Source organism: Bos indicus x Bos taurus, chromosome 1 (assembly GCF_003369695.1).
Source record: "Bos indicus x Bos taurus breed Angus x Brahman F1 hybrid chromosome 1, Bos_hybrid_MaternalHap_v2.0, whole genome shotgun sequence".
Lineage (NCBI taxonomy): Eukaryota > Metazoa > Chordata > Mammalia > Artiodactyla > Bovidae > Bos > Bos indicus x Bos taurus.
In genome coordinates, this window is record NC_040076.1 from 70,131,864 (window position 1) to 70,146,323 (window position 14,460).

Consider the following 14,460-nt stretch of genomic DNA (forward strand, 5'->3'; position numbering starts at 1 on the left):
CTCCTACTTTTTTGTTTGATTGGATGTTTTATTTGAAATAGTTGAGTTTATTCCATTGATAGTTATTTTTATCTCATCTCAAGTCTTAATTCTGTCATTTTTTAAAACTGATTTTTATAATGTTCTCCTGCTGTTTTCTTTCCTTAGCACTTTTTGAAATAGTTTAGTTTTAGTTCTCATGCTCATGCTCAGTCGTGTTTACTCTTTGCAACCCCATGAACTGTAGCCCACCAGGCTCCTCTGCGCATGGAATTTTTCAGGCAAGAATACTGGAGTAGAGTGCCATTTCCTACTCCAGGGGATCTTCCTGATCCAGGGGTCAAGAGAGACAAAAGAGAGACTCTCCAAGACTCTTGGCAGGTGGATTCTTTACCACTAATGCCACCTTGGAAGCACCAGTTTTAGTTCTAATGATGGTAATCTTTTACTTTGAGTTAATTTCAGTTCAGTTCAGTCACTCAGTCATGTCTGACTCTGCGACCCCATGAGTCGCAGCACGCCAGGCTCCCTGTTCATCACCAACTCCTGGAGTTCACTCAGACTCACATCCATTGAGTCAGTGATGCCATCCAGCCATCTCATCCTCTGTCATCCCCTTCTCCTTCTGCCCCCAACCCCTCCCAGCATCAGAGTCTTTTCCAATGAGTCAACTCTTCGCATGAGGTGGCCAAAGTACTGGAGTTTCAGCTTTAGCATCATTCCTTCCAAAGATATCCCAGGGCTGATCTCCTTCTGAATGGACTGGTTGGATCTCCTTGCAGTCAAGGGACTCTCAAGAGTCTTCTCCAACACCACAGTTCAAAAGCATCAATTCTTCAGCGCTCGGCTTTCTTCACAGTCCAACTCTCACATCCATACATGACCACAGGAAAAACCATAGCCTTGACTAGATGGACCTTTGTTGGCAAACTAATGTCTCTGCTTTTCAATATACTTTAAAACTCCCTAAAACTGAGGTGACTGAGGCAGTATCTTTCCTCCTTTGCCTTTGCTATTGGAGTGCTCGTGTATGCACTGGTGTATCTTACTTGTAAAGCACTCTTCTACTCAGACAACCTAAGATGTAACTGTAGGGTAATGAGTTTGGCTTTCTTATGTGACTCACAAAATGAACTCTGTTGTCTTTCATTCTATTCAGTAAGCAGATTTGAGTCTCTTGTATACAGGATCATCCAATATTGAGGAAGTCTTTCTGGCTATCCTGCTTCAGTGAGAGCACCATGAACATAAACAGGGCTTTGGAATCTGTGCTGGAAGAGATTCGGCCCTGGTTTAAATGCAGTTAAGATATTCGTTGGGCATTGAGCACTGTAATTGGTCCTAATTATCACAAACTGTCCAATCCCAGAATTTTCTCTGAAGCAGAATGGGTAAGAAAGCTTTGTACTAGGTACCCCTTCTGATTTAAAAAATTGGGTTTATTAGATTTATGCTAAGAAGGCTTATTGTGGCAAATAGATGGAGGAACAATGGAAACAGCAAGAGACTTTATTTTGGGGGGCTCCAAAATCACTGCATGAAATTAAAAGATGCTTGCTCCTTGGAAGAAAAGCTATGACAAACATAGACAGCATATTAAAAAGCAGAGACATTACCTTGCCAACAAAGGTCCATCTCATCAAAGCTATGATTTTTTCCAGTAGTCACGTATGAATGTGAGAGTTGGACCATTAAGAAAGCTGAGCACCAAAGATTTGATGCTTTTGAACTGTGGTGTTGGAGAAGACTCTTGAATCTCTTGGACTGCAAGGAGATCCAACCAGTCAATCCTAAAGGAAATCAGTCCTGAATATTTATTGGAAGGACTGATACTAAAACTGAAACTCCAATACTTTGGCCACCTGATGCAAAGAACTGACTCATTGGAAAAGACCCTGATGCTGGGAAAGATTGAAGGCAGGAGGAGAAGGGGACAACAGAGGATGAGATGGTTGGATGGCATCACCAACTCAATGGACATGGGTTTGAGCAAACTCTGGGAGATAGTGAAGGGCAGAGAACCCTGGCATGCTTCAGTCCATGGGGGTTGCAAAAAGTTGGACACCACTTAGCAGCTGAACATTAACATGAGATTTATGCAATGGAAGTTCAAAGGAAAAGGAAAGTAATTCTACTATTATCTGCATGATGGTAGTACTTTCTGTAGGTTATTCTTTATTAATCAGCTATTTTATCTGTTTTACAGATAAGGGAACTGAAACTTAAGGAGTTTAGTGACTTGCACAGCTGGTTTGTGCAGAGCTATGCTATGCTATGCTATGCTAAGTCACTTCAGTTGTGTCCGACTCTGTGTGACCCCATAGACGGCAGCCCACTAGGCTCCCCCGTCCCTGGGATTCTCCAGGCAAGAACACTGGAGTGGGTTGCCATTGCCTTCTCCAATACATGAAAGTGAAAAGTGAAAGTGAAGTCGCTCAGTCGTGTCTGACTCTTAGCGACCCCATGGACTGCAGCCCACCAGGCTCTTCCGTCCATGGGATTTTCCAGGCAAGAGTACTGGAGTGGGGTGCCATTTCCTTCTCCATCCTTAGAGCTGAGAGGTGTATAATAAAGTCAAATGTGTTTTTTCTGTAAGCATATTATTTATTTAAAAAGCATCATATAAATATTTAACTACATACTCTACAAGTTAAATACTATATAATTAAAAACAGAAAATATAGAGCCAAATAAGAAAGTTAACTACAAATTAAACATTGTAGTTTCTTGCTTCCTCAGTGTTATGATACTTATTTCCCTAATTATGTTTTTCCTTGTTTTAAGAATGAATCCATTACTTCTTTCCAGGAAATGCTTTCTGGCATTAAAAGTCCTAGGTGCTTGCCTGACCACAGTCTGTCAGCATAAGATACCTTTGATACTTAAGTATTTAAAAAACCCTTTATGGTACTTTCCAGCTTCTTGTTTGCAAACTTGGTACATATTATTGACCTTTCATTAATTGCTAGCCTGACGGAAGGCGGAAATAGCTCCTCTCTTCTCTACGTTCCTTTATGAAACCAAAAGTAAACACGATTAACATATCACTATTTCTCTTAGTATATGTATGTTGAGATCACAAATATAATTTTACATTCTGCTTTTTATACTTTTACATACTTTCATTAGCTTTGGAAACTCTTCCTAATAAAATGTTTTACTGGTTTCATGATGTTCCACACATGGATGTCACATACCTCTCCTCACATTTCAGGGATCAGATCATTATCTGACTTGGGACAGCCTGACCTTCAACTCTGGTCTCAGGTAGATACCACATGCCAATCCAGACAACTGGCATGTTGTAGATGGGATATGCTAATAAGTTGAAGCTGTTTCTTTTTACCACTAAAAAGAGCACTGAATGTAGAAGATATACCAATATATATTTCTTGCATTGAATCTCATTTTACAGTTGCACAGTGCTCACTATTTACTATTGATTTCACTTATTTTTAGTGATTAGTTTTATATTGGTATATGGTATAACACTTCTTTAAAAAATAGCATTTACTTATAACTTTACTGTTTTAACCTGAGTGTCACTTTTAATTGTGATTTGGCATGCTTAAGACTAAGTTGGCATTTAGGGAAACTGTTTTTCTTGGGTATCCTTATTTGAGTTGCTTAAGTAATTCCTGTTCCTTTTCAAAGAATGTAGTCAAAATCCTCTGAAAAGAAAATAGATAGAACTTTATTCTGCAATTGGCTTTGCTGTTTGTTGATAAAAATAATTCAAGTAGAGATGGATTATACTGTCCCTTGCCACTTGGGCCTAGTTCTTCCTTGACATATGGTGAGATGCTTAGAAAGACCTGCTTTTAATTTATGGTGATTAAAGAAGAGCACTTTGTGGGACTTTCCTGGTGATCCAGTGGTTAAGAATCCCCCTTGCAATGCAGGAGACTCAGGGAACTAAGATCCCTCATGCCTTGGGGCCTGCACACTAAGCCCTGCACACTGCAACTGAGACCCGATGCAGCCAAATAAATAAATTTTTAAAAAAAATAATAAGAAGAAGAGCACTCAGTATACTTGCAGAAGTGGCTCTACAAAGGACTGCTTTGAGCCTAATCTAGTCCTTGCCTGTGCCCAGATGAGGTTACATGTGAATGCAGGATACCATTCAAATAATTATTACCAAACAGGTTTAACTTAGGAAAGACTGACCTCAGTTGCTAACAATCTGGGTCAACGATGAGGAGGAATATTTTACTTCCTATGGTGATCTATTGACATCTAAGATTCAAATATGAATGGATTAATCCAGCCACTATGTATGGGCTTCAGTTGAATTTAGTATTTTAACTCTCTGAAAATGAAAACAATATTATTAGGGAAAAGGATCCTAAAAAAGGCAAAGACACTGAAGAGACTGATTATATAAATAAAAAATTTTTTTAAAGTTTACTTTTACCTCTTCATGCTGCTGCTGCTGTTGCTGCTGCTGCTAAGTCGCTTCAGTCTTGTCCGACTGTGTGCAACCCCATAGATGGCAGCCCAACAGGCTCCCCCGTCCCTGGGATTCTCCAGGCAAGAGTACTGGAGTGGGTTGCCATTTCCTTGAGCATGTACCAAATATAGATGATTTGGTACATCTTAGAGTAAGAGCCACATTCTTTAGCTTTGGTATCTCAGTGACAATTCATGTTGGGGAAGAAAAGTTCTTTAGTTCATCCAGAAGTTGTTAATAAATCTGAATGCTCAAGGTTTCTAGAGTTTCAGTGCTCTTTGTAAAATTTTGGGATCAAAGCCCTAGGATTTAGGGTACTTAGTGTCTACATGCAGGATTTATGATGATGTTCTTTGATGTTTAAACTAGTAAGATCAATATAGAATGAATCAGAACACAGATATGCAGAGTCACTTGAGGAACCAGACTGGCTCTCAGGCCTGCACAACTTGATTGTAACCTATTGGAATTGTGTCAGTCAGAACAGGCCAGATTAACCCTGAGGAAGCATAGGAGATGGAGAGTCACGGAAGCAAAAGTTGGCAGTCAGTTGGCCCCTGTGATGGCAGTTTCTTACAGTACAACAGTAAATGGCCTTTTAATGACCACTTCAGTCCTGTGTGCATCTTGGTTACCTTGAAATATCTTTCAGGACTGGTTTAGAAATAGAACAGGGAAATGACCAACAGGTACATGAGAAAGTGCTCCACAAGACCAGTCATGAGGGAAATGCAAATCAAAACCAGAGTGTCATCTCACACCTGTTAGAAGGGCTAGCATTTAAAAGGCAAGAGACAACAAGTGTTGGTGAGGATGTGGAGGAAAAGGGACCCTAGGGCATTGTTGGTGGGATTGTAGTCTGGGGCAACCACTTTGAAAAACAGTATGGAGATCCTTCAGGATATTAAAGATAGAATTGGCATATGATCCAGCAGTTCTCCTTCTGAGTATATGTATCCCAAGGAAACAAAATCACTATTTCTTAAAGAATCTGCACCCCCATTTTCATTGCAGTATTATTTAAAATAGCCAAGACATGGAAGCACCCTAAGTGTCCACTGGTAGATGAATTGATAAAGAAAATGCCATACACACAGACACACACATGGGAATATTATTCAGCCATAAAGAAGGAAATCTAGCCATTTTTAACAGCATGAGTGGTGGGCATTAAGCTAAATGAAATAAATCAGACAGAGAATGGCAAATAAGTATTATCTCACTTATATGTGAAATCCCCCAAACCCCAAATGCATAGAAACAGAGAACAGATTGATTGCCAGAGGCAAGGGATGAGGGGGTGGGGGAAAAGGGTGAAATGGCCCAAAGGTACAAAGTTATAAGTCAGTTTTAGGGGCATAATGTACAGCATGGTGACTGTAGTTAACAGTTCTGTATTGTGGTAATATATTTGAAAGTTGCTAAAAGAGTAGATCTTAAATGTTCTCATCACAAGGAACAAAGTTATAACGGTGTGAGGCGATAGATGTTCACTGAACTTATTGTGGTAATCATTTCACAGTATATACATAAATCATTATGTTGTATGCCTTAAACTAATATAATGTTATATGTCAGTTACATCTTAGTAAAACTCGGTGGGGGGAGAAATAGAACAGGGGAGCCTGGTGACTCGAATGTTTAATGACATAAGGGTAAAAAAACCCTGGTGTCTCCCCATTTGAATAAATTCTTGATCTCAAGGGCTCTAGAGTAGATCACAGTGGCAGCCATCTGGCTTTTCCTTTTTAGATAATACTCCTGTACCAGACCTAGCTTCATTCATTTTATTTGTCTGCCATTACTCTATTCATCCACTTTTCAAGAATGGCTTAGAAAGTGTACAAAATGTAGGAGAGGTTAGTTTTGAGCACTGATGGAGTTAGAAAGGATTTCAATTCAGAACCCTCCTACCCTTGTAGCTATTTAAATGTTGCTAAACGGGTAATGGTAAAAGTCCCTTGAAGAAATTATAACCATCCCCAGGACTGTCCTTGAAAAGGAAAGAGCAGCGTTCTAAAAAGATATGAAAAAGCTAGGCAAAGTGTACAGCATAGCAGTCGGGGGCCCAAGAGGAGGAGTTTGATACCGCATCTCCTCATGTTTTCCTTATCCATTTGATTCTGTGCTTCCAATTCTTTTTATTCAATTGCAGCTGGTTTTGAATTTTTATTGGGTAGGAAGCTGTATTGAGAAAATGCTGGGAATTTGGGAGGAACCTTGAATATCATCTAGGGCAGCAATTTTTAGACTTTTCCACTGAAGTACTTCAGATGATCCAGGAGAATAAGCCAATAGTTGATTGACTTGGGGACGTGTCCTAAGTGGCTTAGTGCAAGCTTAGGACATTTTTGCCTCAATTTTAGCTTAAAAAATCATGGGAGAAAATCATGGGCAATTTTTATTCTTATCTATAATATTTGTGTACAGATATATATACTTAGTACTGGAAATACAGTTAATAAAAAGTTATTTTTTGACTTTTTTGTTCAGGCAAAGGTTTCTGGTTTTCAGCAAATGTCCTTCATCTCTTTATATAGTGCTCACATAATGTCATTGCCCAGAAATGGATCTTTACCAACTGAGCCACTGGGGAAGCCCAGAAATGGATCTTAATGGCTCACAAGCCAAGAAACACAGGGTTATGGGCTACTTGTATGAGGATAAAATGATAGTAGATGAAGATCACCTTACAAAGAACAATATGCTATGTAAATATGAGGGCTTTTTTTTTTTTTAATTTTAAAAACTTAGTGTTCTTTGCAGCTTCAGTCCTCTCAGAATTGGGTCTTCAGTTCAGTTCAGTTCAGTCACTCAGTCGTGTCCGACTCTTTGTGACCCCATGAATCACAGCACACCAGGCCTCCCTGTCCATCACCAACTCCTGGAGTTCACTCAGACTCACGTCCATCGAGTCAGTATGCCATCCAGCCATCTCATCCTCTGTCATCCCCTTCTCCTCCTGGCCCCAATCCCTCCCAGCATCAGAGTCTTTTCCAATGAGTCAACTCTTCGCATGAGGTGGCCAAAGTACTAGAGTTTCAGCTTCAGCATCATTCCTTCCAAAGAAACCCCAGGGCTGATCTCCTTCAGAATGGACTGGTTGGATCTCCTTGCAGCCCAAGGGACTCTCAAGAGTCTTCTCCAACACCACAGTTCAAAAGCATCAATTCTTCGGTGCTCAGCTTTCTTCACAGTCCAACTCTCACATCCATACATGACCACTGGAAAAACCATAGCCTTGACTAGATGGATCTTTGTTGGCAAAGTAATGTCTCTGCTTTTCAATATGCTGTCTAGGTTGGTCATAACTTTTCTTCCAAGGAGTAAGCGTCTTTTAATTTCATGGCTGCAATCACCATCTACAGTGATTTTGGAGCCCCAAAAAATAAAGTCTGTCACTGTTTCCCCATCTATTTCCCATGAAGTGATGGGACCAGATGCCATGATCTTCGTTTTCTGAATGTTGAGCCTTAAGCCAACTTTTTCACTCTCCTCTTTCACTTTCATCAAGAGGCTTTTTAGTTCCTCTTCACTTTCTGCCAAGTAAAAAATTAATAGGGAGAGAATGTTAGGATGTGGGACAGGAGGCTTCTTGTCTTAGACTTTCTTTGACATGGTATGATCAAGTACAACAAAGAAACTAACCATTGGTATAATTGGTGGCCTTGCAGGAGGGAGCATTGGCAGCTGCTGGGTAATTTGAAGACTACTGTGGAGGGTTTAGTGTCAGCCAACAGCCCCAATGTCTGGTCCAAGTATGGTGGCCTGGAGCGGCTGTGCAGAGACATGCAGAGCATCCTCCATCATGGGCTCATCCATGACCAGGTATGTATACTGCTTCTTTTTTTTTTGCCAGATTGGCCAGATCACTTGTTGGAAAGAAACATTTGCATTAAGTCCTTGGCAGAGAGAAGATGAAGGCAACTGCGTATGTGAGCCCTTGGGATCAGGACTGTAATATGATGATAATGAGGAGGAGAAGGACAATGTCATGATGAATCATTAAGGTTTTCCTCTTTAGAGTATCCTAGGATATATCTGAGAAATATTTACAGGATATTGTCCTTTTTAGACTATCCTCTGAACATCATTTTGTAGATAACTGGTTGATGCTTATGAATGATAGTTTTTAGTTATAGCTTACTTTTTTTTTGTATAAACTTTGTTGATGTTGAACTTCTTTTCCTTATATCCTCAAACACTAGCTTTGAGTATTAAAAATGAGTTAAATCTCAGTGGTTTCTGCTTCAATTCTCAGTAGCAGTTACTCCATTTGCAGTGTTTTAAATAAGGTTTGGTTCTGGGTAGAACGGTCAAGTGGGTCATTGGATCTGATCCTCCACTTTTTAAAAATCAAACCTCATATATATATGTGCATAATTTGTGTTCCCAAACACTCAAATACTTCCCTAGTCAGGGCCTAGTCTTCTTTCCTGAAACCTTTTTCTGAGCCCGGCTTGTCTTTCTTTTTTAATCAGAGTTTATTCTCAACTAGCAGTCACAATGGGAAAAAATGAATTGGTATTAAGATATTCATAGTTGATAGGATTTAATATGCTACCTTCCCTTCCAAAATAGTGTGTATTACCTCTAAACAAACTCTTTAAACCAGTTTTCTTGTTTTTTCAGAATTCACTGGAAAAGTTGGCTTATGTTAGATTCTCTTTATTCAGAGTAAGTTCTGAAAGGGAGGCCCTCTTTCTAAAGAATTTTGAAGATCTGAGGACAATTTTTATCCTTTAAAGAACTGAATTCTTCTCAGTGGTCATCATTATTAAACTCTCACTCAAGGAGTTTGGATGCAACATTGTATAGTAGATTGACAGACATCTTCAGAGTCAGACAGAACCTGGATTGAAATTGCTCAGGTCCTTGGGGAAAAAAATGACAGTAGTAATAATTATGGATCTCTGAGTCAGACTGCTCTTCTTTTAATCTCAGTTTCACCACTGTGTGGTAGTGAGTAAGTTACATGACTGTTAGTACTTCTGTTTCCTCATTTGTAAAATGAGGCGGTTACACTGGTATGTATCTCATAGGATTGTTGTGAGAATTAAATGAGATAATACCTGAAAAAGCTTTAGAAAGTGTAATAAGTTGTCTGTCAGTCTTAACTATTAGGTGATGTTATCTTTTTTGAGCTTTTTCTTATCTGTCGAAATAATGATAATATTATTTATGTCATAATGTTTGATAGAAAGATTAAATGAAACAGCATACAAATTGGCCTAACACAGTTCATGGTACATAGGAAGTAATTGATAAATATTCCTTTCATTTTTTTTTTTAAGTTTCAAGTTACATGTTGTCCTGTGAAAAAAAATATGAACATCGGAATCTATAGAACAAATAATTTAACCCACCACAATCTTGTTTCTGCCCTTACCATTGTTGTTCTTGCTACTGGAGTTTAAGTAAGTTCGTGTTACCAAATCCAGCGCACATCTTCCCTCTGAACACTGTCTTGTGTTCTTCACTGTTGAACATCATCAGACCTTGACTCATGTTGCATTATCTTCCAGTCTCATAGAGACCTCTTCTACCCCTATGACCAGTCTTTCTTAGTTTCTTTCCCTGGAATTTCTTCCTCTCAGATTTTCAGTTCAGTTCAGTTGCTCAGTCGTGTCCAACTTTTTGCGACCCCATGGACTGCAGCATGCCAGGCTTCCCTGTCCATCATCAACTCCCAGAGCTTAGTCAGACTCATGTCCATCGAGTCAGTGATGCCATCCAACCATCTCATTCTCTGTTCCCTTCTCCTCCTGCCTTCAATCTTTCCCAGCATCAGGGTCTTTTTCAGTGAGTCAGTTCTTTGCATCAGGTGGCCTAAGTACTGGAGTTTCAGCTTCAGCCTCAGTCCTACCAGTGAATATTCAGGACTGATTTCCTTTAGGGTTGACTGGTTGGATCTCCTTGCAGTCCAAGAGACTCAAGAGTATTCTCCAACACCACAGTTCAAAAGCATCAATTCTTTGGCACTCAGCTTTATTTTTAGTCTAACTTTCACATCCATACATGACTACTGGGAAAACCATAGCTTTGACTAGATGGACCTTTGTTGGCAAAGTAATGTCTCTGCTTTTTAATATGCTGTCTAGGTTTGTCACAGCTTTCCTTCCAAGGAGCAAGCATCTTTTAATTTCATGGCTGCAGTCACCATCTTGAGTAATTTTGGAGCCCTCCAAAATAAAAGTCTGTCACTGTTTCCGTTGTTTTCCCATCTATTTGCCGTGAACTGATGGGACTGGATGCCATAATCTTAGTTTTCTGAATGTTGAGTCTTAAGCCAACTTTTTCACTCTCCTCTTTCACTTTCATCAAGAGGCTCTTTAGTTCTTTGCTTTCTGCCATAAGGGTAGTATTATCTGCATATCTGAGGTTATTGATATTTCTCCCAGCAATCCTGATTCCAGCTTTGCTTCATCCACCCTGGCATTTCGCATGATATACTCTGCATAGAAGTTAAATAATCAGGGTGACAGTATACAGCCTTGACGTACTCCTTTCCCTATCTGGAACCAGTCTGTTGTTCCGTGTCCAGTTCTAACTGTTGCTTCTTGACAACAACAGTCTCATTCACTTGCATTGTTTTAACCATCACCTGTACACTAACAATCCCCAGCTCAGACCTCTATGCTGAATTTTAGATCCGTAAGACTACCTATCTGCATACAGATTTCTCAGGAGGTAGGTCAGGTGGTCTGATATTCCCATCTCTTTAAGAATTTTCACAGTTTATTGTGATCCACACAGTCAAAGGCTTTGGTGTAGTTAATAAAGTGGAAGTAGATGTTTTTCTGGAACTCTCTTGCTTTTTTGATGATCCAGTGGGTGTTGGCAATTTGATCTCTGGTTCCTCTGCCTTTTCTAAATCCAGCTTGAACATCTGGAAGTTCACAGTTCATGTGCTGTTGAAGCCTGGCTTGGAGAATTTTGAGCATTACTTTAGTTTTTAATAGAGTCCAGTCCTATGTCCTTATCTCCTCTTACTTTGTACATTTTCCTGAAACAGTCTCATTCACTTGCATTGTTTTAACCATCTCGTGTTCACTAACAATCCCCAGCTCAAACCTCTGTGCTGAATTTTAGATCTGCAAAACTACCTATCTGCTATACATTATCATCTGGCTGGCTGTCCTACAGGCCAAACACAGCATGACCCCAAACAAACTTATCTTCTCTCATAAGATTGCCCTTCCTCCTGATGTTTAAAATACTAGTCTGTGGCATTGCCAGCTCCTCAGTCTCCCAAAGCCAGAGTTGGGAACTGTACCAAAAGGTTTTATAAAAACCCAATACAGATTTCCCAGACTGAGGACCTACCAGATTAGAGGCTCCATCATTTAGTGGTTCACATACTTGCATCTTGATAGTAAAAAAGTTCTTTTCTTGGCTCTGTTACTAATTTTACATCATCATCTGGAGTAATCATTTTACTGTAATCACAAGACAGTTTTACCATCTGTGCCAGAAAGAGAAAATGTGTCATGATGAAATAGTGAAGTGAAATTCCTGAGTGAAAGATGCTTGGTAAATGCAACACAATATTATTGTTATGAATAAGTAATAAGATCTGTGAAGGCACTTGGTCACCAGAATGAACACTATTAACGTATATGGTCACCTACAAAATAGCAATAGTGTTAGTCGGTGGAAGCAGAGCAGACCAGACAAATCTATCATCCACATACAAATTAGCAACTACAGGCTCAAGTGAGAAGAATTAAATACAAAAGATCCATACCACCTTCACTGCTGCTCTGTTATGCCTTGTAAAGATCTAAAAATTAAAGTCTGTGTCAAGGACTTGTTTTTTCCCTCTCATTTCCTCTCTAAAGATTAAGGCTTTCAAAGGCTTCTAGCTGCTGTGTCATCAGGAAGCTATTCTGGGTGTTGTGCCCTTGGAGGGGGAAGGGATACAATGATTCATGCTGGGCATATTTCTTTTGTGCTTTTCTAGGGATGTGTTATGGAATGTGAACTATGTTTTTTTTTAATCACTCAGGGCCTTAGGAAGCTATAACATCATAACCCTGTTCTTAAAGGAATCTCATTTTCCTTGACATCCTGCATCTGGACTACCTTTTAGTCTTTCCACAAGGCATGGTGTATTTGATAACCCCTTTTCTGCCGCTTGGAAATGTGGAGATGCTTAACCCCCGAGTTTCTGAGCTGACTATAAGTACAGAGATCCCCCCTTTTCCACCACTAAGAAGAAACCTGTAGTTGACATATAGATGTTCCAATTTAAAAATAACAATAATAACAAAAAAGACCTCTTGTGTATGTGTATGTATATATTTGGCTGTACTCTGCAGCATGTGGAATCTTAGTTCTCTGACCAGGGATCAAACATGTGCCCCCTCTTTGGGATCATGGAGTCTTAACCATTGAACCACCAGGGAAGTCCCTGTTTATTTCTTTTCTGAATATGTAAATAACATATGTTTTTATTTGCTGAAAATTTAAAAATTATCAAAGCATTTAGAAGAAAGTAGGTTATTACCCTGTAGATAAGGGCAGCCCTGATAAGGGCAGCCCTGATTATAAATCTGACTGCGTTTGTGCAGAACAGAGGAGTAAGGCTGTCCCTTTCTGTCCTAAATCCTCATGCTCACTTTTCTTCCTTATCAGTTAATGTCCTTTGTGTCATTTTCTCCCCTCTCCCCAGAATAGGGTACTTTCATCTTCATTAAAAACCTGTAGCAGATATCCTTTCTCCTCAGTTCTTTTCTTTTTTTTCTTTCCTCCTCAATTATTTTCTTAACAGTGTCTGTGAATTTGTCTGCTGCTTCTTGGTCAGCAGAAGCCACTTCTCCAAACCTCTTTCTAAACATTTTAAACCATCCTTCGTTGGCATTAAATTCTCCAGCTTTAGATCCTCCACCTTTTTTGCTTTCAGTTGTCACATAATGACTTTGCTTTTTCATGAATCATATTAGAGTCTTTAGGGATGTCTTCCCTATAGCAATCCTGTACCCACATAAAAGCTGAGTTTTCAATATGTGATTAAAGTTATTTCTCAAATAGTACAAGATTTTTGTGCCTGCTGGAGTAGCTACAGCAACAGCTTCACAAATTTCCTTTTTTTTTTTTTTACCATAGTCCTTATACTGGATTCATTTATCTTGAAATGGTGGACCTAACTGCACCTGCAGGCCTCAATCTATGGTGTAGATTCGACTTTTTCTTATAATGCCATGACTTTTCTCTGCTTCTTGGAAGCACTCCCAACATTGCTAGTGGCACTTCGTCTGGGTCCCAGAGTGTTATTCAGAATTTTTGCTATTACATTAAACACAATGGAAAATACATGAGAACTGGGAGAGGTCACTTTTTACCACAATATGTATTTTACTGAAGAGCCGAACATTTCATACAGAGATGATTAGTGTCACATGGCATTTTGAGTGGACACTTGCAACATTTGAGCTCAAACAATAACAGGAGGTGGCTACAAAATTATTATAGAAGTACATAATTACATAAAATTAACTGTGGAATTATGATTTGATGTTCTTCTATATATTTGTTTACATTTCTCGGGACTGCAAATGGCACCGTCTATGGCCCCTAAGTGTTTGTGTGTAAGTTTTCATAAACTTTAACTTTTCCTAATAGGTGTGTATACATTTTATGGTAGTAAATGATAAAATAGGCTAGCATCTACATATATTTTATGCATTCATGAGATATCTAACTTTCCTAATTTTTTTTCAATATTTCCAAGCTATGCAGTTTATCTATGGGTTATTTTCAAATTGTTACAAACCTTCAAAATTTTTTTCCAATATATTTATTGAAAAAATTCCACGTAGAAGAGCACCCACACAGTTCAAACCTATGTTTTTCAAGGGTCAGCTGTATAACCTTCTATATCATATGCATATATTACCTCCTTTAAAGAACAATTAGAATAGTTTTTAACAGCTGATCTTTAAAAGGGTGACTATCTGTATGTGTTCCTTTGATTGCTGTTGAGAACCTTTATTGTGGCAAGGGAAAGTTAGGCTTTTCTTTTTCCT

At 39.1% G+C, this 14,460-nt stretch overlaps 1 protein-coding gene across 8 annotated transcripts in view; it reads left to right on the forward strand.

Moving 5' to 3' along the window:
- The window catches only part of RUBCN (rubicon autophagy regulator), a 62,543-nt gene that overhangs the window by 17,395 nt on the left and 30,688 nt on the right, over positions 1–14,460 (forward strand). For all 8 annotated transcript variants that reach the window (XM_027536940.1, XM_027536875.1, XM_027536911.1 and 5 more), the window contains exon 2: positions 8,107–8,260. In XM_027536940.1, coding sequence (XP_027392741.1) covers positions 8,222–8,260 — 39 coding nt within the window. In that variant the 5' untranslated portion in view covers positions 8,107–8,221. The remainder of the gene's footprint in view (positions 1–8,106; positions 8,261–14,460) is intronic.